Source organism: Entelurus aequoreus, linkage group LG01 (genome assembly GCF_033978785.1).
Source record: "Entelurus aequoreus isolate RoL-2023_Sb linkage group LG01, RoL_Eaeq_v1.1, whole genome shotgun sequence".
Lineage (NCBI taxonomy): Eukaryota > Metazoa > Chordata > Actinopteri > Syngnathiformes > Syngnathidae > Entelurus > Entelurus aequoreus.
The window spans coordinates 734,143-761,143 of NC_084731.1; the positions used below are offsets into that span (position 1 = coordinate 734,143).

At 42.9% G+C, this 27,001-nt stretch overlaps 1 protein-coding gene across 1 annotated transcript; it reads right to left on the reverse strand.

Moving 5' to 3' along the window:
- Positions 1 to 385: 385 nt before the first annotated feature.
- On the reverse strand, positions 386 to 14,534 carry LOC133646063 (xanthine dehydrogenase/oxidase-like). Its single transcript, XM_062041055.1, has 4 exons — positions 14,239 to 14,534; positions 10,707 to 10,764; positions 754 to 850; positions 386 to 515 (listed from the first exon to the last, which is right to left on the reverse strand). The coding sequence occupies exons 1-4, from the start codon at positions 14,293 to 14,295 to the stop codon at positions 386 to 388; spliced, it is 342 nt and encodes a 113-aa protein (XP_061897039.1). The 5' UTR covers positions 14,296 to 14,534.
- Between the last annotated feature and the right edge of the window lie 12,467 nt (positions 14,535 to 27,001).

The following is a 27,001-nucleotide window of genomic DNA, read 5'->3' on the forward strand; positions in this document are numbered from 1 at the left end:
TGTCTCATCTTGTTCTGTAACCCTGTACACTGTTTGTTTGTTTGTCTCATCTTGTTCTGTAACCCTGTACACTGTTTGTTTGTCTCATGTTGAACGGCTTTGTGCTGAAAACAAAGTTTTGTTGTACTTGTGCAATGACAATAAAGACCTATCCTATCCTATCGAGTGTTTTCAGTTGTTGTGTTGGCATTTCCTTTCCTAGATGAGGGGCTTATATTCAGAGGAAGGTTGCATATTAACATGGTTTTCTCCTCGTCAATATTTTTCATGGGTCATGACATAATATCAATACTTATCGATACTGACCAATAAAAGAAATACAGTATTCAACCAGCCCTACTACGTAGTGTGAAAACAACCATGTTCCTCTATCCCTTCACCAAACTCACAACAGAAGAAGAAGTACCTGCACAGGATGCAGTTGTCGAGCAACACTGCCAATACCTTCCACTGTGGTCACGGCAACCAGGTGCAAGGAACAGATGGGCGCCAGGCAGGCGTTGATGGCATAATGACTGAGCACAACTAAGGACTAATCTGCTTCAAAATGGCAACGCTTTTAATCAGTTTTTTGCAGATGTCAACACATGACTGCAGGGTAGCAGCACACACACACACTCACACACACACACACACACACACACACACACACACACACACACACACACACACACACACACACACACACACACACACACACACACACACACACACACACACACACACACACACACACACACACAAGCAGGATACAGTAGCTGTTGCGTGTCTTCTTGATATTTAGACAACATTACTGTGCACGCTCCACAACCTCCTTCAGCACAACCCAGCTTGGTTCCCTGGAGGCCCACTGAAAATACACATATTGATACATAGAATTACACAGAGGATGATTGCTGCTGACTAGGACAGTTTTGTAAAAGCTTTAAAGGCCTACAGAAAGCCACTACTAGCGACCACGCAGTCTGATAGTTTATATATCAATGATGAAATCTTAACATTGCAACACATGCCAATACGGCCGGGTTAACTTATAAAGTGACATTTTAAATTTCCCGCTAAACTTCCGGTTCGAAACGCCTCTGAGGATGACGTATGCGCGTGACGTCAATCATTGAAACGGAAGTATTCGGACACCATTGAAGTCAATACGAAATAGCTCTGTTTTCATCTCATTATTCCACAGTATTCTGGACATCTGTGTTGGTGAATCTGTTGCAATTATGTTCATTGCATTATGGAGAAAGAAGCTGAGCAAGCAAAGAAGAAAGTTGTCGGTGCGAAGTGTCTATTTTGCGAGGGAAGTCAGCAGCAACACGTACACAGCCGGCGCTTCTTTGTTTACATTCCCGAAAGATGCAGTCAAGATGGAAGAACTCGGACAACAGAGACTCTTACCAGGAGGACTTTGATTTGGATACACAGTTGCGATACCGTGAGTACACAGCTGCGCTTCCAAACATTTGATCGCTTGCTATAACTAGCTCGAGCTAGTAGCTAGGAGCTAGCATTAGGATTAATTTGTGGCATATTAAATTATAAGCCTGGTTGTGTTGTGGCTAATAGAGTATGTATATGTCTTGTGTTTATTTACTGTTGTAGTCATTCCCAGCTGAATATCAGGTCCCACCCGCGCGCTTCCAAACATTTGATTGCTTGCCCGTACGTGCGTGTCATGTACGTAACTTTGATTAAATATATAAGCTTTATGAACCTTGGGTTAGGTGAACGGTTGTTTGGGCTGAGTGAGTGTGTGTGTTGTGCAGGTGTTTGAATTGTATTGGCGGGTTATATATACGGGATCCGGTCCATATTACCCGCTCGAGCTATAACTAGCTCGAGCTAGTAGCTAGGAGCTAGCATAACAAACACCTAGGTGTTTTTATGCGGGATTAATTTGTGGCATATTAAATATAAGCCTGGCTGTGTTGTGGCTAATAGAGTATATATATGTCTTGTGTTTATTTACTGTTGTATTCATTTCCAGCTGAATATCAGGTCACCCCCGGCTCTCACAGCATCTTCAACTCCCCACTAGTCCTTCACTTGCACTTTCCTCATTTAAAAATATTTCATCCTCGCTCAAATTAATGGGGAAATAGTCGCTTTCTCTGTCCGAATCTCTCTCACTTCATGCGGCCATCATTGTAAACAATAGGGAACTTTGCGTATATGTTCAACTGACTACGTCACGCTACTTCCAGTAGGGGCAAGCCTTTTTTTATCAGATACCAAAAGTTGCGATCTTTATCGTCGTTGTTCTATACTAAATCCTTTCAGCAAAAATATGGCAATATCGCGAAATGATCAAGTATGACACATAGAATAGATCTGCTATCCCCGTTTAAATAAAAACATTTCATTTCAGTAGGCCTTTAAAAGAGTCATGAGGCCACCTTGCATCATCACAAGGAGACACGGGTTTGTGTGTGTGACTCATGGATTTCTTTGCAATTGTTGCAAGTACAAAAAAGACACTTCTGCTCTGTTCAAATTGTGACTTCCTGCATATTTTTTTTCCTGCTTGTCCTTACGGTCATGGGTCAGCTGGAACCTACTGGAACTGACTTTGGCCAAATGACAGAGTAAACCCTGGATTGATCACCAGCACATTTACATTCCCACCAATGGAGCATAGAGTGTGGAAGAGGGTTACACTGAGGGCCACATCGCAGTGATGAGGGCCACTTGTAACCGTATAGCATTTATCAATATAAATGTATAAGAATTCACCTCATGATTATATATATATATATATATATATATATATATATATATATATATATATATATATATATATATATTATATTATATTATAAAAGTAATTGCTGTGCATTTGAATATTATATTTGTATTACATACACTGTAAAAAATAGATTTTTCAGTAAAAACAAAAACTGTCAGCTGACTCGCCACAACTTCACCGTAAAATTAACGATGGTGTTTACAGCATATTACTGTAAATGGAAAAACGGTACAATAGTTTTTTTTTGACTGTGTGATCCTGGCGACTGAGCTGCCAGTTATTTTTTTACTGTAAAATCTATTGTCATTTCTATATATAACTTGCTGTGACATAACTCAGATGCTTATTTTGTTTTCATCTGAAAAAGTTTGAAATGAATGATAGTATTATATTTGTTGCATTCAGTCTTGTCCCGATACCAATATTTTGGTACCGGTACCAAAAAAATGTTTGTTACTTTTCGTTACTTTTCTAAATAAAGGGGACCACAAAAAATGTAATTATTGTCTTTATTTTAACAAACAATCTTAGTGTACATGAAACATATGTTTATTTTTGCAAGTTTGTCCTTAAATAAAATAGTGAACATACTAGACAACTTGTCTTACTAGTAAGTAGGGGATCGAGAAAGTTTACGTTCACGCCGTGATCCCTGCAAGTAACCGCGCTGCTCTACTCCATGGCAACGCGGCGAAACAAAAAACTTTCAACTCGGGTACCCTCCCGTTCTGGCGTCCAGGGGCAGTCTGGGCGGAGATCTGGTAGCAACACTGCTGCCGGTCTCCAACCAAGAATACTGCAACTGAACGTTGAAGGGCTCACAGATGCCAAAACATCCGTCATCGAGCACATGGCCCACACCACCCAAGCCATGGTCATCCTCCTTCAGGAAACCCACCGCCCAACAGCGGACAAGCTAGCGATCACCAACTTCACGCTAGCTGGGTCAATCCTGAGCAAGAAGCATGGCCTTGCCACGTTTGTCCACAACGATCTGAGCTGGACCCTCGCCGATCGATCACCGGACAACTCCGAGATCGAGTGGCTGCGAGTGGACATTGGCGACATCAAAATTGTCAACGTCTACAAACCACCACCCTCACAACTCACGCCAGTGTCACTGCCAGTGCTTGAACCACCGTGTGTATATGCTGGTGATTTCAACTGCCGGCATACACGGTGGGGATACAGTACCACCTCACCGAGCGGGGAAACTCTTTCTGACTGGGCAGAGCGCAACTCGCTCAACCTTCTCTACAACCCGAAGGGCCCAGCCAGCTTTCACTCCGCTCGGCATAACACTGACACGAACCCTGACCTGGCTTTCGTGAGTGTCGGTGTGGACACCCAGCTCCCCGACAGACGTGTTCTAGGAATGTTCCCCAGGTCGCAACACCGACCGTCGCTGATATCGGTGCCCGACCTCGTGACAACAGTTCCGAGCGGACCGATGAAGCGATGGAACTTCCGGAAGGCCAATTGGAAACTCTATCGCCTCCATACCAACAAGTCCACACGGTGTCTCCCACCACCAGACACACCCAACGTGGACGAGGCATACCAGGACTTCTGTAGGGCACTAACATCTGCGGCCAAAAAAGCCATCCCACGCGGCCGGCGTAAGAACTACAAACCATGCTGGGATGGCGAGTGCGAGACCCTCTACAGCGCCTTCCTCCGGGCTCCCTATGGCCCGGAGGCTAACAATTCAGCCACTGCCCTTCTTTCCACTCTTGGAAGGAAGAGGCACCAGCGCTGGAAAGAGGCAGTCCACTCCATCGACTTCTCGCACACTAGCCGTATCGCGTGGAGCACTTTGAACAACTTGACTGGTAGGTCTGAGCGCGCACCCCGAACATGCCCCGTTACCGCAAATGCTATTGCAGCACAGGTTGTGAAAAACGGGGCATATACCGGGATAAATCGAGATTTTTCCCGGGCGGTGCGCCAGGAAACTGCAGACCTCTGGAGGATAACAACATCTAGCGAGTGTAACATCTCCGGTGAGTTTTCACCGGAGGAGTTCACAGCTGCCCTCCAGTATACCAAACCAGGCAAGTCTGCTGGGCCTGACAACATCTGCCCAGAACTCGTGCTCCACGCTGCCCCTGCAATGAAGTCCTGGCTGAGAGTTTTCCTGTCTTCTTGCCTGCGCCAACTCCGGATCCCCAGGATTTGGAGAAGGGCCACTGTTGTCGCTATCCCCAAGCCGAACAAGCCAAAGGATGACGTAACGAGCTACAGACCAATCTCGTTGCTCTGCGTCCCCTTTAAAGTCCTCGAGCGCCTGATTCACGCCCGTGTCGAGCCCATCATAGACCCCCAACTCCCCCGGGAGCAGGCGGGTTTTCGACGTGGGAAGTCCACGGTGGATCAGGTCGCCCTCCTTACCCAGGACATCGAGGACTGCTTTGAGGCGAAAAAGAAGGCCGGTGCCGTCTTCATAGACCTGACTGCTGCCTATGACACAGTCTGGCACCGCGGCCTCACCTGCAAACTTCTCCGCCTGCTTCCAGACAGGCACATGGTCAAAATGATCATGGAGCTTGTCTGGAACCGCAGCTTTACTCTCACCACCAGTAACGGAGATAAAAGCAGGTTGCGGCGCCTGAAAAATGGCGTCCCCCAGGGATCTGTCCTGGCTCCCCTCCTGTATAACATCTATACATACGACCTGCCTGCCACAGTCTCACGGAGGTTCGCATACGCAGACGATCTCGCGCTGCTGCACTCCGACAGGGACTGGCAGGCCTTGGAGGGAACTCTAAGCCAGGACATGGAGACTCTAGTGGCTTACCTCCATAACTGGAGATTGAAGCTCAGCGAATCCAAGACGGTGACACAAGCTTTCCACCTATACAATTGGGAAGCGGATCGTGAGATCAGGTTCGAGGTGCGGAAGCCGGATGGGGCTTCCCTTACCCTATGCCGGCCTCGTCCTACACCTGAAGACCCTCGCCCTGACCCTAAATACCTTGGGGTCACCCTGGACAGGTCGCTCACTTTCCGTAAACACCTCTTGGCAACACGCAAGAAACTCAACACCCGTGTCTCACTGCTGAGACGGTTGGTCGGGTCCGGTTGGGGTGCTGGGGCAAGAACTCTGCGAACAGCAGCACTTGCCCTGGTCTACTCAACTGCTGAGTACTGCGCACCTGTCTGGGCGCGCAGTGCTCACTCTAAACAACTTGATGTCCCGATCAACGAAGCCTTGCGTGTTATCACTGGATGCCTGCGCCCCACCCCTGTGGAGCTACTGCCCATCTTAGCAGGCATCCAACCCGCTGAGCTTCGTCGCCAAGGTGCTGTAGCAACTCTGGCGGGCCGGGCAAACATGGATGAGAACCACCTGCTCCATGAAAGGCTCACACTCTCCTCAGAGCCAACGCCCCGCCTCCCCTCCAGAGACCCACTGGTACCAGCCGCCCTGAAGCTCCTGCAGCAATGCAGTGACAACAATATCAGGGCGGCTCACTGGGCGAATCACAAATGGAGCACGGACCTGGAGCATACCATCTCCTCCAGACTCCGTGACTTCATACCTGACACCGGCTCAATACCAGGCCTCTCACTACCACGAGTGGCCTGGGTGAGGCTTAACCGCCTCCGAACTGGTGTCGGTCGCTTTCGCTCAAACATGTTCCAGTGGGGCTTAGCACCTAACGCGACGTGTGAGTGTGGCGCGGAGGAGCAGACTGCCGACCACGTGATCCTGCGTTGCCCGATTTATCGTGCTCCTAATGGTTTGCGTGGCCTGGCGGACCTGGATGACTGCTCGGTGACCTGGCTCACTTCTGTGTGTCCTGACATATGAACGGGAGGGCCCCCCGGGCCTGGGGTGGTAAAAGGCATAGACCCTCGGCCTCAGGTCCGGGTGCCGGAAAACAGCTGCCCATACGATGAAGAAGACTAGTAAGTAAATAAAGTGTCAATTGTGTCATTTATCATTCTACTATTTTGTACACATTATGAGGGACAAGTGGTAGAAAATGAATTATTAATCTACTTGTTCATTTACTGTTAATATCTGCTTATTTTCTCTTTGAACATGTTCTATCTACACTTCTGTTCAAATGTAATAATCACTTATTCTTCTCTTCTTTGATACTTGACATTAGTTTTGGATGATACCACACATTTAGGTATGGATGCGATACCAAGTAGTTACAGGATCATACATTGGTCATAATTTAATAATGACAGTCACACACACACACACACTAGGTGTGGTGAAATGTGTCCTCTGCATTTGACCCATCCCCTTGTTCACCCCCTGGGAGGTGAGGGGAGCAGTGAGCAGCAGCATGGGCCGCGCTCGGGAATCATTTGGTGATTTAACCCCCACTACCAACCCTTGATGCTGAGTTCCAAGCAGGGAGGCAATAGGTCCCATTTTGTATAGTCTTTGGTATGACTCGGCCGGGGTTCGAACTCACGACCTCCCAGTCTCAGGGCGGACACTCTAACCACCAGGCCACTGAGCTGGTGTAAGTCCTCATGTGTCCAGGGATGTATTTCCTGACTTTATAAACATAATATGACATTTTTTTTCAAACTTAAAGATCTTGTGATGATAAAAAATATTGATGTAATCATAGTAGTATCGACGAGATATGCTCCTGTACTTGGTATCATTACAGTGGATGTCAGGTGTAGATCCACCAATGGTGTTTGTTTACATTGTGTCGCCGGTGAGCTACGGTGTGTAGTGAAGCATGTTTAGCTATTCCTCGTCCTCCAGTGATAATGCTCCTTGTAAGAAACGTACTTTATTAGCTGCCATGGAGGCCAGCATTAGTGATTTAGAAGTAGCTAAAACACTGTGGATGGATGTTAGCCGCTAGTTAGCTAGCCATGTGTTAAAGCACCTCTTCCTGAGGGTGTTTCAGTGTTAACTTCACCTTTATCTTTACTTTTTACACCAAAATGCGTCCATTCTCCCTTTTCTGTCTACACACTGTGTCTGCTTGTAAGTACTCTGTGTGTGTGCGCTGCCCAACATGCTCCTCTGCTCCTAAAACCAGCAATGTCACGACGTGGCGACGATGAGGGCACGGGTACTTTTTAGAGGCGGTATAGTACCGAATATGATTCATTAGTATAGCAGTACTATGCTAATACTGTACAACCCTAGTTGCATTATTAGATCATACAGTTTGAGATATACTCAATAGCATCCAATACATGTATTTCTGTCTGTCACAATGAAAAGATGACATTTAGTAAATGCTAAAATGCTTTATTGACTGGTATTATTTCAGGGCTTTCGCGGGCCAAATCTGGCCCCCGGCGGGCCTTGAGTTTGATACCTGTGATTTAGCGTGTCAGATTAACAGAACAATGCATGTTTTTGTAAAGTAGAATGCAAGCAGAGTACTCGGAGAAAAGCCACGCACACCCTGACACGAGAACATGCAAACTTCCCAGCAAGATGCTAGAACTGAACTTCCTCCTGGACATGCTGACTGTGCAGAACATCATGTGACACTTTTCTTCTGGTGATATGTCCCAACTTGCACTCATCAAGCAGTATCAGCTCAGTGTAATGCACTTCATGCTCTGTGTTGATGTAATGCACAGGTGTCAAAGTCAAGGCCCGGGGGCCACACTTGGCCACATCATTGTGTGCTAATAAAATACTTCATTTTGTTTTACTAGCAGGAGGCGTGTGGGCGGGATCACAGCTGACTCTTCTCACCCTGGACACAAACTATTCTCCCCTCTCCCAGGAGACTACGCTCCATTCGGACCCACACTTCCCGCCAACTCAACACTTCTTTCCCCTCGGCCATCAGACGCATGAACAATAACAAGATCTGATAGCTCATTTACAGCTCTTTTTATGACCTATTCTGTGTTACATGTCCTTTATGTTGCACCATTGCGCCAAGTCAAATTCCTAGTTTGTGAACCCGTTATCAAACAATGGCAATAAAAACTCTTCTGATTAAATGCAAATCATTGTTTCGAAAATGTGTATCTTCTAAACATTATTATCTACCGTAATTTCCGGACTATAAGCCGCTACTTTTTCCCCTCGTTCTGGTCCCTGCGGCTTATACAAGGGTGCGGCTTATACAAGGGTGCGGCTTATATACGGCCTGTTCTTCTCCGACACCGACGAAGAGGACTTGGGTGGTTTTAGTACGCAGGAGGAAGACGATGACACAATGATTAAAGACTGACTTTTCATATACCGGTAGGCTGGTTATTTTGATAACGTACAGGCGAGCACTTTGTATTACTTTGCACCGTTGTATTATTTGTACTCTGCACGAATGCTGTTCGCCATGTCAAAGATGTGAAAGTTTGATTGAATGATTGAAAGATTTATTGTTAATAAATGGGACGCTTTGCGTTTCCAAACAGTCATCTCTGTCCCGACAATCCCCTCCGTGGTAGCAGGAACCCCTATATCAGGGGTCACCAACGTGGTGCCCGCGGGCACCAGGTAGCCCGTAAGGACCAGATGAGTAGCCCGCTGGCCTGTTCTAAAAATAGCTCAAATAGCAGCACTTACCAGTGAGCTGCCTCTATTTTTTAAATTGTATTTATTTACTAGCAAGCTGGTCTCGCTTTGCCCGACATTTTTAATTCTAAGAGAGACACAACTCAAATAGAATTTGAAAATCCAAGAAAATATTTAAAGACTTGGTCTTCACTTGTTTGAATAAATTCATTAATTTTTTTACTTTGCTTCTTATAACTTTCAGAAAGACAATTTTAGGGAAAAAATACAACCTTAAAAATGATTTTAGGATTTTTAAACACATATACCTTTTTACCTTTTAAATTCCTTCCTCTTCTTTCCTGACAATTTAAATCAATGTTCAAGTAAATTTATTTTTTTTATTGTAAAGAATAATAAATACATTTTAATTTAATTCTTCATTTTAGCTTCTGTTTTTTCAACGAAGAATATTTGTGAAATATTTCTTCAAACTTATTATGATTAAAATTCAAAAAAATTATTCTGGCAAATCTAGAAAATCTGTAGAATCAAATTTAAATCTTATTTCAAAGTATTTTGAATTTCTTTTAAAAATTTTGTTCTGGAAAATCTAGAAGAAATAATGATTTGTCTTTGTTAGAAATATAGCTTGGTCCAATTTGTTTTTCTATATTCTAACGAAGTGTAGATTGGATTTTAACTTATTTAAAACATGTCATCAAAATTCTAAAATTAATGTTAATCAGGAAAAATTACTAATGATGTTTCATAAATTATTTTTTTAAGTTTTTCTCTTCTTTTTTTCAGTTGAATTTTGAATTTTAAAGAGTCGGAATTGAAGATAAACTATGTTTCAAAATTTAATTGTCATTTTTTTTGTGTTTTCTCCTCTTTTAAACCGTTCAATTAAGTGTAAATATCATTAATTATTAATAATAACATAGAGTTAAGGGTAAATTGAGCAAATAGGCTAATTCTGGCAATTTATTTAAGTGTGTATCAAACTGGTAGCCCTTCGCATTAATCACTACCCAAGAAGTAGCTCTTGCTTTCAAAAAGGTTGGTGACCCCTGCCCTATATACTACGGTAATTACACATCAAAACCCTGCGGCTTATAGTCGGGTGCGGCTTATATATGGAGCAATCTGTATTTTCCCCTAAATTTAGCTGGTGCGGCTTATAGTCCGGAATATACGGTAATCATGCCAAATATGACATTATTATATAGTGTATTACAAGAATATGTTAGTAAAGATAAGATGAAACAATGTAATAATGGAGTGCATAGGCAAAGGTGATTACTGCTACACATTCATATCAATGCAGTCAAATTATATATATATATATTTTTTTAAATCAGATCATTTAGAATTTTGATTAATCACAGGTTGTTACACGCATGCATAAATTCAATTAATTCTAAAAAAGCAGCCCTCTGAAGGCAGCCATTACTGCCATGTGGCCCTCAATGAAAACAAGTTTGAAATGTTACGTTGTGTATGGCTTACCTTTCGTCCTCAGGTAGGTGAGTAATGTCATGTCAGGATCTGGGTTTGTCTCCACCACCTGAAAAACATAACCAAGTCCTTTATGCTGCATGGTGATGGCATATCAATACATTACAGGAATAACAACATTTGCTATGTTTAATTATGTACATAAAGTATAACATATACAGGACAGGCCAAGTTTTCTTTATCTTCATGACTATTTACATTGTAGATTGTCACATCAAAACTAGGAATGAACACATGCACAACTGTAAAGTGAAAACCACTTCAGGTGACTACCTCTTGAAGCTCATGGAGAGAATGCCAAGAGTGTGCAAAGCAGTAATCAGAGCAAAGGGTGGCTATTTTGAAGAAACTAGAATATAAAACATGTTATTTCACCTTTTTGTGTTAAGTACATAACTCCTCATGTGTTCATAGTTTTGATGTGACAATCTACAAACCCCGTTTCCATATGAGTTGGGAAATGGTGTTAGATGTAAATATAAACAGAATACAATGATTTGCAAATCCTTTTCAAGCCATATTCAGTTGAATATGCTACAAAGACAACATATTTCATGTTCAAACTCATAAACTTTTTTTTTTTTGCAAATAATCATTAACTTTATAATTTGATGGCAGCAACACGTGCCAAAGTAGTTGTGAAAGGTGGCAATAAATACTGATAAAGTTGAGGAATGCTCATCAAACACTTATTTGGAACATCCCACAGGTGTGCAGGCTAATTGGGAACAGGTGGGTGCCATGATTGGCTATAAAAGTAGCTTCCCAAAAAATGCTCAGTGTTTCACCAGAAAGGATGGGGCGAGGTACACCACTTTGTCCACAACTGCGTGAGCAAATAGTCAAACAGTTTAAGAACAACCTTTCTCAAAGTGCAATTGCAAGAAATTTAGGGATTTCAACATCTACGCTCCATAATATCATCAAAGGGTTCAGAGAATCTGGAGAAATCACTGCACGTAAGCAGCATGGCCGGAAACCAACATTGAATGAGCGTGACCTTCCATCCCTCAGACGGCACTGCATCAAAAACCGACATCAATCTCTAAAGGATATCACCACATGGGCTCAGGAACACTTCAGAAACCCACTGTCAGTAACTACAGTTGGTCGCTACATGTGTAAGTGCAAGTTAAAACTCTCCTATGCAAGGCGAAAACCGTTTATCAACAACACCCAGAAACGTCTTTGGCTTCGCTGGGCCTGAGCTCATCTAAGATGGACTGATACAAAGTGGAAAAGTGTTCTGTGGACTGACGAGTCCACATTTCAAATTTTTTTTGGAAACTGTGGACGTCGTGTCCTCCGGACCAAAGAGGAAAAGAACCATCCGGATTGTTCTAGGGTGAAAGTGTAAAAGGCAGCATGTGTGATGGTATGGGGGTGTATTAGTGCCCAAGACATGGGTAACTTGCACATCTGTGAAGGCACCATTAATGCTGAAAGGTACATACAGCTTTTGGAGCAACATATGTTGCCATCCAAGCAATGTTACCATGGACGCCCCTGCTTATTTCAGCAAGACAATGCCAAGCCACATTCAGCACGTGTTACAACAGCGTGGCTTCGTTAAAAAAAAAAAAAAGTGCGGGTACTTTCCTGGCCCGCCTGCAGTCCAGACCTGTCTCCCATTGAAAATGTGTTTGGCATTATGAAGCGTAAAATAGGACAGCAGAGACCCCGGACTGTTGAACCACTGAAGCTCTACATAAAACAAGAATGGGAAAGAATTCCACTTTCAAAGCTTCAACAATTAGTTTCCTCAGTTCCCAATCGTTTACTGAGTGTTGTTAAAAAGAAAGGCCATGTAACACAGTGGTGAACATGCCCTTTCACAACTACTTTGGCACGTGTTGCAGCCATGAAATTCTAAGTTAATTATTATTTGCATTAAAAAAAATAAAGTTTATGAGTTTGAACATGAAATATGTTGTCTTTGTAGCATATTCAACTGAATATGGCTTGGAAAGGATTTGCAAATCATTGTATTCTGTTTATATTTACATCTAACACCATTTCCCAACTCATATGGAAACGGGGTTTGTAGAATGTAAATAGTCATGAAAATTAAGTTTAAATGAGGAGGTGTGAAGCCAAAGGTTTGTCCTGTACTGTACATAAAGTAGACTAGACTAAGTAGATCTATTTCCCAAGTTCAAGGTTCAACTTTATTGTCCCCGCGGGGAAATTTGTCTTGGGCACAGTGCATCATTGCTTTCTTAACATACACAAAAACAACAGAACAAAAACACAAGCGCAGACACAACTACAAGCAGACAACTAACATTTAAACATCAGAACATGGAGCTTGATAGACATAGGTGGCACTTTGATGTAGGCATCAAATCTACAGTATGGAGATAAAGATAAAGTACCAGTGTGCTTTGCACTAGAGCTCATAGATCAAATGCTATGTGCTAAAGTGCTTAGTTCTAAAGTGCCATGTGCTAAAAAAGTGCTAACCTATGTATTAACATTCTATTGCACCTTGTTGGTCAGCTTAATGGAGGCTGGGACAAATGATCATTTAAGGTGGTTAGATTTGCATAGTGGGACCCGGAGTCTTCTCCCTGATGGCAGGGTTCTATATTCAGGGAAGAGTGGCTGTTGTGAGTTGGAAATCATTTTCTTAGCTTTTTTCCTAACTGCCTGCTCATAGATGCTCTGTATAGGCTCATATTCTTTCCTCCCTACGATTTTCATTGCCGTTTTATGCATGCCGGCCAGTTTGCTTTTTAGCTTAATGGTTAGGTTGCCAAAGCATGAGGTGATCCCGTATCTAATGATGCTCTCTACAATGGCACGGTAGACAATCATCATGATGTGGCGGCTTACGCCGTACAATCTTAATCTTCGCAAAAAATATAGCCTCTGTTGCAGTCTATTGCACAGTTTGTCAATATGTGTCTTCCAAGATTATCAATATGAATCCTTAAATATTTATATGAGGATACCTGGGTGATTTCCTGCTTTTTGATGACCACTGGCTCATGGTCAGTCACTTTCCTCGGATCCAAAACCATTTCCTGTGTCTTGGTCACATTTAAAATAAGATAGTTGGTATCACACCACCTAATAAATTGGTCTATCTGGTCTTGGTACACAGAGGGGTCCGTATCCTTGTGTAGAAGGCTTAGGAGCACGGTATTGTCCGCAAATTTCACCATATAAGTTAGTCAAGTCCAGCTGCAAGCCTGTGTCTTCCTCACTATGCCAGTATCAAAACATCTTCTTCACTATGCCAGTATCAAAACATCTTCCTCACTACGCCAGTATCAAAACATCTTCCTCACTATGCCAGTATCAAAACATCTTCCTCACTATGCCAGTATCAAAACATCTTCCTCACTATGCCAGTATCAAAACATCTTCCTCACTATGCCAGTATCAAAACATCTTCCTCACTATGCCAGTATCAAAACATCATCACTGCGTACACTTGTCTATATTTCTAATGATCACATTGATAATATTTCATGTTGATGAGCTATTAAACATGATGAAGGTCAATTAGTAGGCTTACCTTCTTCCCGTTAACAAAGAAAACGAGCTCATCATCCCAAGTGTGGCTGACCTCCATGTTTGTGTCCACTTCCCTCACTGCGAGAGACTTCTCTTTTCTCTCAGGTCTAATTTCAGTTGCCAGAACTGCAAAAGGGGTGTGTGATGTTTTCTCCGCCTCTCCAAGCCCAAAACACCCACCAGTGACGCAGCTACTAAGCCACCAAAAACAAGCACCTCATGTGAACTTTGAATCCTGACACGGCAAGTTCACTGCTGCGTGTAATTATTCACAGCCTGGCAGGTGTCTCGGGGCAAAGAGCAACAAATATAATGGAAGTCCATCCATTTGTGAGGGAGGCAAGTGAAAAGAAGAATTGTGTGAAGGATGAACTTCCTGCTGACATGTCACACATTGCTTGAAAAAAGATGGAAGTAATGGTTTTGTAGAGACATTCCACATGTGATTCTTACGTCCTTCTTTCACGCATGAACAGACCTTCTGCTGATAAGACTTGGCTGACACTTCCTGCTTTACTGCAGCAACTGCCAACAAAGCCTTCAAAGACCGCTTTTATGACCTTAGACTTGTTTGTCAAGGTTTCAAATAGTTTATCATCAAATATGGTTATGTCCGTACTGCAGCGTTTACTTGATGATAGAAGAGGCCTCAGCTCAGCCTCTTCTAAATGTAAGGTCAGGTCACAGGTCTTGTAATAATCAGGTCTTTTGGCTTTTTGTCACAAACCACAGCTGTCAAACTCAGATCTGGCCCACAAACATCTGGAAATGACATGTGTCAATAAAGTACTTCATATTTTGGGATTGGGGTTTTTTGACAGAAAAAATATATGTACTGCTTTAAATGTCATACCTTTTCAACTTTAATAGTATCCAATATTGAGAAAAATATTACAGTATATTATCATACTTTCCAAACATGTTTTTGTCTAAATAAAAATACTTAAATTTACAGCAAACTACCCATTAAATTAATAAAAATGACAATACATTTTACATTCTTTACAGCATATTACTGTAAATTGAAAAAAACTACTACTGTTTTTTGACTGAGCTGCCAGTTTTTGACTGTAAAATCTAGGCTTGTTGTTTTTAACGTGCATTACTGTAAATGGAAAGACGCTACATTGGTTTTACGGTAGAACAACTGGCAGCTAAGTTGCCAGAATAACAAAGTAACTTGTACTGTTTTTCCATGAACAATATCATGTTGTAAAAACCAATGTACATTTAACAGAAAAACTGATCAAGGGCTATGTACAGTACAGTACAGTACAGTACAGTACAGGCGGAAAGTTTGGACACACCTTCTCATTCAATGTGTTTTCTTTATTTTCATGACTATTTACATTGTAGATTGTCACATCCAAACTAGGAATGAACACATGTGGAGTTATGTACTTAAAGGCCTACTGAAAGCCACTACTAGCGACCACGCAGTCTGATAGTTTATATATCAATGATGAAATCTTAACATTGCAACACATGCCAATACAGCCGGGTTAACTTATAAAGTGACATTTTACATTTCCCGCTAAACTTCCGCTTGAAAAACTCCTTTGGATATGACGTATGCGCGTGACGTCGCCAGTAGAACAGACGTATGGCTCCCCCATTGAGGCCAATACAAAAAGCTCTGTTTTCATTTCATAATTCCACAGTATTCTGGACATCTGTGTTGGTGAATCTTTTGCAATTTGTTTAATGAACAATGGAGATTGCAAAGAAGAAACTTGTAGGTGGGATCGGTGTATTAGCGGCTGGCTGTAGCAACACAACAAGAAGACTTACTTGGATAGCAGACGCGCTAGCCGATGCTAGCCACCAACCAATGCTAGCTGCCAACCGCATCTGTGATCGGGTGAAGTCCTTCGTCGTGCCGTCGATCGCTGGAACGCAGGTGAGCACGGGTGTTGATGAGCAGATGAGGGCTGGCTGGCGTAGGTGTTTTTATTATAGCTCTGAGGTCCCGTTGCTAAGTTAGATTCAGCGTCGTTAGCAACAGCATTGTTAAGCTTTGCCAGGCTGAGAATTATTAACCGTGTATTTACATGTCCATGGTTTAATAGTATTGTTGATCTTCTGTCTATCCTTCCAGTCAGGGGTTTATTTATTTTGTTTCTACCTGCATTTGAGCCAGATGCTATCACGTTAGCTCAGTAACTAAAGAGCTTCGCCGATGTATTGTCGTGGAGATAAAAGTCACTGTGAATGTCCATTTTGCGTTCTCCACTCTCATTTTCAAGAGGATATAGTATCCCAGGTGGTTTAAAAATACAAATCCGTGATCCACAATAGAAAAAGGAGAAAGTGTGGAATCCAATGAGCCAGCTTGTACCTAAGTTACGGTCAGAGCGAAAAAAGATGTCTTTCACTGCATTCTAGTCCGTCACTCTAACGTTCCTCATCCACGAATCTTTCATACTCGCTCAAATTAATGGGGTAATCGTCGCTTTCTCGGTCTGAATAGCTCTAGCTGCGTTGAAAACAATAGGAAAATATGAGGAAGTGAACAACTGACAGCGTCACGCTACTTCCGGTACAGGCAAGGCTTTTTTTTTTTATCAGAGACAAAAGTTGCGAACTTTATCGTCGTTGTTCTATACTAAATCCTTTCAGCAAAAATATGGCAATATCGCGAAATGATCAAGTATGACACATAGAATGGATCTGCTATCCCCGTTTGAATAAAAAATAATAATTTCAGTAGGCCTTTAACAAAAAAAGGTGAAATAACTGAAAACATGTTTTATACTCAATAGTTTCTTCAAAATAGCCACCCTTTGCTCTGATTACTGCTTTGCACACTCTTGGCATTCTCTCCATGAGCTTCAAGCACAACTGTAAAGTGACTACCTCTTGAAGGTGACTCCAGTTTGCACACATTTATTTTCCATTAGTTTTGCTGTGCATTTTCTTTTCAAGACATTTTTTAGGTTTTCCATCTTGACGCTTCGATGTTTTTCCTCGGTTTCCTTTTACAAACTTTCCAGATTTTGGACAGAGCTGACTGTGAACAGTCAACATATTTTGCAACATTGTGTGAAGCTTTACCTTCTTGAAGAAGTTTGATAATCCTCTCCTTGGGGTCAATGGGCATCTCTCGTGTTGGAGCCATGATTCACATCATGCAACAGCTCTCCAAAGTGTGGACACTCCTTTTTAACTGCAGACTAATGTATGGATTTCATCTGATGCAGGTGTTGCTTCTGGAAATTAACATTTCACAGGGTGATTCCAATAGTCATTGCATATTCTTTTCACTCTGCTTGATCTAAAAAACTGTTACGGACTACCAAAATGTATATTCCTGATTTCCTTTAGTGTTTCTTAAAGCCAGAAAGTTTCCATTTGAAATGACAATTGTTTTATAGACTTGTGTCATGTTTGGGGTTTCAATGTACAGCTAGAGCTAGGGTTTCCCATTCAAGTTTCAATGTATGTAAAGTACAGTGGGATAATTACATTTTTAATCAGCCTCTTGAATTAGGATTTTTCATTCTGATTCCATGTTATTATTCATTTGCATTATTAACATTTAAAAACATTTTTTTGGTAATATTACTAATTCAACTCACCTGAGATTTTAAATGTGATGCATTTGTTCAGAGATCAAGCATCATAACCCACTAAACTATCCAGCCTCCAAGTTTTGAGCGCCAGTTAGTGCTTGCCATTAAGTTTCAATGTGCAGTTGGGGTGAACATTTGCTTACCCAAATCATCTGGAAACATCCCTGGCCAACTGACCAAAAGGACAACTGTCCATGGAGTAAGTCACTGGACTATTGATCATGATACAAGCAGTGCCAGCACATCACCGTACACTACAGCATGCGCTGCAGTGTGTAGGGACCAGGTTATATTGTCAGTTATCTGCACCCCCAGAAACCTGGTGCTGCTTACCATCTCCACTGCTGTGCCGTTGATGAAGAGTGGAGTGTGGCTGGACTGGTGCCCTCCTGAAGTCAACGACGATCTCCTTGGTCTTGTCGACGTTCAGGACCAGGTTGTTGGTTCTGCACCAGTCAACCAGATGATTCACCTCCTCCCTGTAGTCCATGTCGTTGTTGTCACGGATGAGGCCCACTACTGTCGTGTACTTCACAATGTGGTTAGTAGTGGACCTGGCGCAGCAGTCATGGGTCATCAACGTGGACTCAGGACGCCGGTGCTCAGGGAGATGGCACTGGAGGTGTTGTTGCCCACTCTCACAGATTGGGGTCTGTCTGTGAGGAAGTCAAGCAGCCAGTTGCATAGGGGGGTACTGAATCCAGGTTTGCTCACCAAGTGCTGCGGGATGATGGTGTTGAACGCTGAGCTGAAGTCCAGAAACAACATCCGCACGTGTGTGTCCTTTCCTTCCAGATGTTCTAAGCTCAGGTGGAGTGCAGAGGAGATGGCGTCCTCTGTGGAGCGGTTAGGGCGATAAGCAAACGGGTATGGGTCGAATGTGGGGGGAAGTCTGGAGACAATATATTCCTTTACCAGCCTCTCCAAGCACTTCATTATGATGGGGGTGAGTGCCACGGGGCGGTAATCATTGAGGGAGGAGATTGTGGGGTTTTTTAGGCACTGGAATGATTGTAGCCGTCTTAAAACATGATGGTACCACAGCCTGGGTCAGCGAGGTGTTGAAGATGTCTGTGAGAACCCCAGCCAGCTGGTCTGCACACCGCTTACGTCTCTCCGTTGACAGTCCCCGCTGGTACATGTCAAACTATTTCCTTAACGTAAATGACCGCCATAACCACAACACCAGGGGAGCTCCACTAACCACGTAAACCCAGATTCACTAATAAAGGTCTTAACTCATTCTCTTTCTATGCCACATCAATGTGGAATGCGCTCCAACAGGTACAAAAGAAAGGGCATCTCTATCCTCCTTCAAAACCGCAATAAAAGTTCACCTCCAGGCAGCTACAACCCTAAACTAACACCCTCCCGGATTGCTAATAATCAAATGTAAACAATCAAATGCAGATACTTTTTCTTATGCCTTCTGATCTCTCTCTCTCTCTCTCTCTCTCTCTCTCTCTCTCTCTCTCTCTCTCTCTCTCTCTCTCTCTCTCTCTCTCTCTCTCTCTCTCTCTCTCTCTCTCTCTCTCTCTCTCTCTCTCTCTCTCTCACTCTCTCTCCTCTCTCTCTCTCTCTCTCTCTCTCTCTCTCTCTCTCTCTCTCTCTCTCTCTCTCTCTCTCTCTCTCTCTCTCTCTCTCTCTCTCTCTCTCAATTCAATTCAATTTCAATTCAAAGGGGCTTTATTGACATGGGAAACAAACGTTTACATTGCCAAAGCCAGCATTAAAACAATCAATCAAAACAATTAAAATGTATCAAACTTAAGCACCTATTGAAATTAAAAGTATGTACAATTAAAATATAGGTCTACTATACTAAAGATGTGTGTGAACAGAGCTGTGTCACATTACAGCTTTAAAAATGTTAAGACTAATTTAAAATATAAGATTTATAATAATAAAAAGTAATAAAATAAGGTAAACTATAGAGTTGTGCAAAACATTTAAATAAAGATGCATATGTATACATTCAAGTAAGGATCAAACAATTAAAATGTATCAAACTTAAGCACCTATTGAAATTGAAATTAAAACTATGTACAATTAAAATATAGGTCTACTATACTAAAGAGCTGTGTGAACAGAGCTGTGTCACATTGCAACTTTAAAATGTTAAGACTAATTAAAATATAACATTATAGTAATAAAATAAGATAAAACTATAGAGTTGTGCAAAACGTTTAAATAAAGATGCATATATGTATACATTCAAGTAAAGATGGCTTAAAAATAGCAGCAAGTTTTCCAAGTGTATTTGAACGTATATGCTCTGTTTGTGGGTAGATCTATGTACAGATGTCCGTATAGTACAAATAGTGCAGGAATAGTCTTTATGGTGGTTGTATTCCATTGGATGTCCTTTTCTTGTCGCAACGGCTCACGAATCTTGCTGCTGTGTTTGCACATTGCTTTACTTCCCCCAGTAGGTATGGGAGTTTGTCGTTAATTGTCATGTTTTCAAACTCTCTTTGGGTATTTGCCATTTGTGGGAAGTATATGTCTCTGATGTCTTGGTACAGTGGGCAGGTTGTTAGGAAGTGCAGTTCAGTTTCTACCGCACCCTGTGTGCATTGGTTGCACAGTCTGTCTTCTCTTGGGAGCCAGGTCTGCCTATGGCGGCCTTTCTCGATGGCTAGGCTGTGCTCACTGAGTCTGTACATAGTCAAGGATCTCCTTAGTTTTGGATCGGTCACAGTGCTCAGGTATTCTGCCAATGTGTATTCTCTGTGTAGGGCCAAATAGCATTCCAATTTGCTCTGGTTTTGGGTTGATTCTTTCCAATGTGTCAGATAGTTTTCTTTTTGTTTTCTTATAATTTGGTTTAGTTCAGTGTGGTTTCTGTCTGGTGGTTTTGCTTGTGTTTGTGAGCAGAGTCCCTGAACCAGCTGGCTGAGCGGGCATCTCTCTAGGGTCTCTCTGTAGGTGAGGGCTTTGTTATGGAGCGTGTCTGGGTCACTTTCTTTTAAGTGGTTATAAAATTTGACTGCTCTCTTTTGGATCTTGATTATTAGTGGGTATCTTCCTAATTCTGCTCTGCATGCATTATTTGGTGTTTTCCGTTGGGTGCGGAGAATGGATTTGCAAAATTCTGCATGCAGAGTCTCGATTTGGTGTTTGTCCCATTTTGCAAAATCTTGGTTAGCAGAGGGCCCCAGACCTCGCAGCCGTACAGGGAAATGGGTTCTATGACGGAGTCTAATATTTTGAGCCAGATTTGAATAGGAATGTCTAGTTTGATGTTCCTTTTGATAGCGTAGAAAGCCCTTCTTGCCTTATCTCTCAGGTCGTTCACAGCTTGGTTGAAATTCCCTGTGGCACTGATGTTTAGGCCGAGATAGGTATAGTTTTTTGTGTATTCTAGGGCAGTTGTATCTAGGAGGAATTTGTGTTTGTGGTGATGGAGGCTGGGTCTTTTTGGAATATCATAACTTTTGTCTTGGTTAGGTTGACTGTCAATGCCCAGGTCTTGGAAAAATGTGTGTAGAAGATCAAGGTGCTGTTGTAGACCTTCTTTTGTTGGAGACAGCAGCACCAGATCGTCTGCAAACAGTAGGCATTTGGCCTCTGTGTCTACTAGGGGGATGCCAGGTGATGTAGCTTGTTCCAATGTTTTTGCCAATTCATTGATGTATATGTTGAAGAGGGTTGGACTCAAACTGCATCCCTGTCTAACCCCACGGCCTTGAGGAAAGAAGTCTGTATGTTTTTCACCAATCTTCACTGCACATTTGTTGTTGGTGTACATTGACTTTATGATGTCATATGTTTTCCCTCCGATGCCACTTTCTAGCAATTTGTATAGCAGACCCTCGTGCCAGATTGAGTCGAATGCTTTTTGGAAGTCAACAAAGCAGGAGTATATTTTGCTTTTGTTTTTGTTAATTTGGTTGTCAATTAGGGTGCTGAGGGTGAAAATGTGGTCTGTTGTACGGTGATTTGGTAGGAAGCCTATTTGTGCTTTGCTCAGGGCATTATTGTTTGTAAGGAAATTTACAAGTCTGTGGTTGATGATCATACAGAAGATTTTACCGAGGTTGCTGTTGACACAGATCCCACGGTAATTATTGGGGTCAAATTTGTCTCCACTTTTGTGAAGCGGTATTATTAGTCCTTGGTTCCAGATATTGGGGAAGATCCCAGAGCTAAGGACAATGTTGAGGAGTTTTAGTATAGCCAATTGGAATTTGGAGTCTGTGAATTTGATCATTTCATTTAGGATACCATCAGCACCGCAGGCCTTCTTGGTTTTAAGTGATTTTATTTTGTCCTGTAGTTCTTGTATAGTAATTGGGGAGTCTAGCGGGTTCTGGTAGTTTTTTATTGTTGACTCTAGGCTTTGTAGTTTATGTTGTATGTGTTTTTGCTGTTCATTTTTTTGTATTGGGCTATAGAGATTGGAGAAGTGGTTTACCCATACATCTCCATTTTGGATGGGTAGGTCCTCATGTTTTTGTTTGTTTAGTTTGTTCCAGTTTTCCCAGAAGTTGTTTGTTTTTATGGATTCCTCTATATCATGTAGCTGGTTTCTAACATGTTGGTCCCTTTTTTTCCTGACTGTATTTTTATACTGTTTCAGGGTTTCGCCGTATTGGAGACGTGTGTTCTGGTTGTCTGGGTCTCTGTGTTTTTGGTTTGATAGGTTTCTTAAATTTTTTCTGAGATTTTTACAGTCATTATCATACCATTTGTCGTGGGTATTAATATTCTTCCTCATTTTTCTATTTAAGGCCTTTAGGTTGGATAGGGAGGCTGTAAGGTCAAATATATTATTGAGGCTTTCTACCGCCCCGTTTACGCTTTCACTGTTGCATTGGAAGTTCTTTTCCAGGTACTGGTCTAAACATGACTGGACCTTTTGTTGCTGGATAGCATTTTGGAATTCTTCTACACTACTTTCTTTCCATTTGTAGCATTTTTTAATAGTGTGTAGTTTGTTTGGTTTTAGTACTTCCTGGTTGGGTGTTGATCTGTTCAGGTATACAGTGGTTTTGCTGTGGTCTGACAGGGGTGTTAGCGGGCTGACTGTGAACGCTCTGAGAGACGCTAGGCTGAGGTCAGTGATAAAGTAATCTACTGTACTGTTACCTAGAGATGAGCTGTATGTATATCTACCATATGAGTCCCCTCGAAGCCTGCCGTTGACTATGTACAGTCCCAGTGAGCGACAGATCTGTAGGAGTTGTGAGCCATGTTTATTTGTTGCTTGGTCAAAGTTGTTTCTGGGGGGGCATGTTTGAGAGGGGATGTTTTCCCCTCCTGGTAGGTGCTTGTCTCCCTGTGTGCTGATAGTGTCGGGCTCTCGTCCTGTCCTGGCATTGAAGTCCCCACAAACTACAATGTGGCCACAGGCCTGGAAATTGTTTATTTCGTCCTCTAGGATGGAGAACATGTCCTCCTTAAAATATGGGGACTCAATTGGGGGGATGTAGGTGGCACACAGGAAGACATTTTTTTCGGTTGACGTAAGTTCCTTATTTATTTCTAACCAGATGAAAAAAGCTCCGGTTTTGATTAGCTTTATGGAGTGGGTTAGTTCTGATTTGTACCATATTAACATACCTCCCGAGTCTCTCCCTTGTTTTACCCCTGTTAGCTTGGTGGATGGTACCAGCAGCTCTCTGTAGTTTACAGGGCAGCCAGTAGGGCCATCTCCTCTGTGCCATGTCTCTTGTAGGACAATGATGTTTGTGTTTGAGATTTCTGTGGTAAAGTCCGGGTTCCTGCTCTTAATGCCAAGGGCAGTGGACCTCAGACCTTGTATATTCCAGCTTGAAATGGTGAAAGATTTGTATTCCATTATGAAGGTGTTATATTCCAGTGGATTTGGCCTGGACTATGATTGAATAGAGCTCGCTCATTATCTGCTGCACGGTCAGCTCACAGGGTGGGGATCCACCAGGTGTGGGGTTGGCTTGTGCATTTGTGTGGTATGGGGGGGTGGGCAGGAGGGGGGTTGGCATGAGAGGAGAGGGCCTAGCCTGGGATCCCGCGGCCTGTGCATAGGTGTATAGCGTGGTCCTGGCCTGGGGTGCAGATCTGTGTGGGGCAGGGTGGGCTCTGGGTGCCGCAGGTCTTCTGGGTGTAGCTCTGGGTGGGGTGTTCGTCTCTCTGTTGCTCCTGTAGGATGAAGTCGGTCTGCGGTTGAGTGCGACGTCTTTCAGGGACTTTGCAAAATGAGGGACTACTGTTTTGAGGATGTGAACAGTGTCGTACATGCTGTTCTGGTCCAGGGTGGGGTGGGATGCCAGGTAGACGTTTTGCTTCATTGCACAGTCTCTGGAGATTTGTGCGTTGAGTCGTTCTATGAAGGCAGGGTGGTAGTCCCATCTGGGTAGCAGTGCAGAAATTACTATTTTTGCACTGGGGAATGTAGAGGTGGCTTTTTCTATCACTCCCTTGACAGATTTGGCCACGTCCTCTCCTGTCTGCGTCCTCAGGTTATTTGTGCCTGTGTGGATGATGATGTGAGTGGGGGACCCCAGCTGGTCCTCTGTCAGAAGCTCCATGGCACGATTGGTATTTTGGCATTTTATTTTTTTTACTCTGTGGTTAGGGAAGAGTCTCTTCTCGTCTACATATTTCCCATTGGAGTCCAAGAGGAGCACCACCTGTGGGCTTTCTCTTTCTTGAGATCTGGTGGAAGGTGTTGGTGCAGGGGTGTCTTGTGTTTGTGACTCCTGGCTGGTGGGGGGGGTTGGGGGTGTTGGAGATGGGATCTCTTGGTGTGTGGCTTGATGGTTGTCGTCTGGACCTTCTTTTGTTTCCATTCTTAACGCTTCCACCTCCTTTTTTAGTTTATTCATCTCTTCCCTGATTTGAAGTGTCTCCTGTCTTGACGCCTCCCCCTTGTCTTGGAGTTTTTTAATCTCTTGCTGGAGTGTTTTCACCACAGCCCAGAGAGCAGGTCCCTCTTCCTCTGCGTCTCTGGATCTGGGTGGGGGGGTTGACTTAATTAAGTGTTCCATCTGCACTTGCTTGAGCTCCCACTGTGAGAATTTCTCCTTCAACTCTCTCATCTCCCTGAGCCAGTTGGGCTCTGCAGTGAGGTGGTCTTCTGGGCTATTGTCCTGTTCTCCAGTAGGGGAATTGTCGCAATTGTCTCTTGAGAGGATTTGCATTCTCTCTCTGATTTTGCAGAAGTCTCTCTCAAAGGGACTTAAGTTGCCCTGGACCATCACTGTTCCTGTGTTGTAGAAGTGTACAGTCATTTGGTTCTCTTCTGTATTTATTTGTAGTTTATGTGAGTCCTTATTTCCCTTTTTGCTGGCAGATGGGTAGTGCTCTATTGTCGCCGCGCGCCATGCCATGTGGTCCTCAGTGTGGAAAATTAGGTTTGATTTGTGTCCTGTGCTATCAAAGTCTGCAAATAGTGTATTTGGCCTGGTTTTTAGGTAATCATCTTTGAAATTCTTTCTGTCTGGTTGGCATTTTAGATCGTCTGGGTACGGCACTTTGAGGGGCTTTGTGTGATTTGGGGCCGCATTTGCATGTGAAGAGGCGAGGCTGCACGTCTGCATTGTTGAGGTTCAAGTACTTCACACCTCTCTTTTGCTGGGGTTATAGGCAGATAGTTTTACAGACTATTTACTGTCCTGGTGTAGATGTTTTAACTAAAATGACAATGTTGTTCAGTTTTATGGTTATTGAGTTATGGCGTAGACCTTTCTCAGGCCTATCTCAGTCCAGTGTTACTTACTCAGGTTTTAACCTCAGTGAAGAGCTGGTGAAGAATTAATCCAAGAATTAGTCCGTGAGTCTGTCCCTTCGGTCCTTTCAGGTAATTTTTTGGTAATTTTATCCCAAAAACAAGCCTTAATTCCAGATTCCGGATGTGTGGTGTGAAAAATATAAAGTTGGTATAATCCTCTTTAGATCCTTGTAGAGATATCCAGGTTATTCCACTTTGAATGTTGTTTTTTCAGTTTTTTCAGTTTTTGCCTGAGTTTTCCCAGGAGCTCTCTCTCTCTCTCTCTCTCTACCCACTACTTGCTGTCCATATCCTACCAAGTCAGACCTACACTGTTCAAATATCCATTTCTCTGTTCTCAATTGTTGATGACTGATGATAACAACCACACCTAACCCCCCCTCCACACCCCGGATTGTAAATAATGTAAATAATTCAATATGATTATCTTGTGTGATGACTGTATTACGATGATAGTATATCTGATAGTATATATCTGTATCATGAATCAATTTAAGTGGACCCCGACTTAAACAAGTTGAAAAACTTATTGGGGTGTTACCATTTAGTGGTCAATTGTACGGAATATGTACTTCACTGTGCAACCTACTAATAAAAGTCTCAATCGATCAATCAAAACCGCTGCTTCACAGGCCACTGGGTGTAGCTGGCGTAGTATTCCCATGCTACCAAGGAGGTCCAGCGTAGTCAAGTCAAGTCAAGTCAAGTCAACTTTATTTATATAGCACATTTTCAACAACTTTTTAGATTGCACCAAAGTGCTTTACAGGTTAAAAAAGCATGGCGCAAACAAAAAACAAACAACAAAAAAAACCAACAACAAAAAAATAAACAACTAAGCAAAACAAAAAAAAAACCAAACAAACAAAGAACATAAACAATGAGTGTGCTAAACAAGACAATGCAAATGCAATACGGTAAAAGGGGTCGAATAAAAAGTTTTAAAAAATTTGCAGAATAAAAAAAAAATAATAAAAAAATAATAAAAGTGCTACAAATTGAAAAAATACAACTAAAGCGAAGGGGTGGGAGGGGGGGGGGGACTAGAAATGGTGGCCTAGTGGGCGGACTCGCTCGGGTCAAAGGCCAGCGAGAAGAGGTAGGTCTTAAGGAGGGTTTTGAAGACCCCCAGGCTCCGGGCTGACCTAATGTGGAGGGGAAGGCTGTTCCAGAGCTTAGGGGCGGCAACGGAAAAGGCTCTGTCCCCTCTGGTCTTTAGCCTGGATCTGGGGACCGCCAAAAGCATTTGGTCAGCTGACCTCAAGGCTCAAGACGAGGTATGGTGATGCAGCAGCTCGGTCAAGTATTGTGGGGCCAGACCATTTAGGGATTTAAAAACAATTAAAAGTAATTTAAAATCAATGCGGTGACGGACAGGGAGCCAGTGGAGTGAGGCCAGCACTGGGGTGATGTGCTCGCGTTTTTTGGTACTGGTGAGGAGACGGGCAGCCGCGTTTTGCACAAGCTGCAAACGGCGG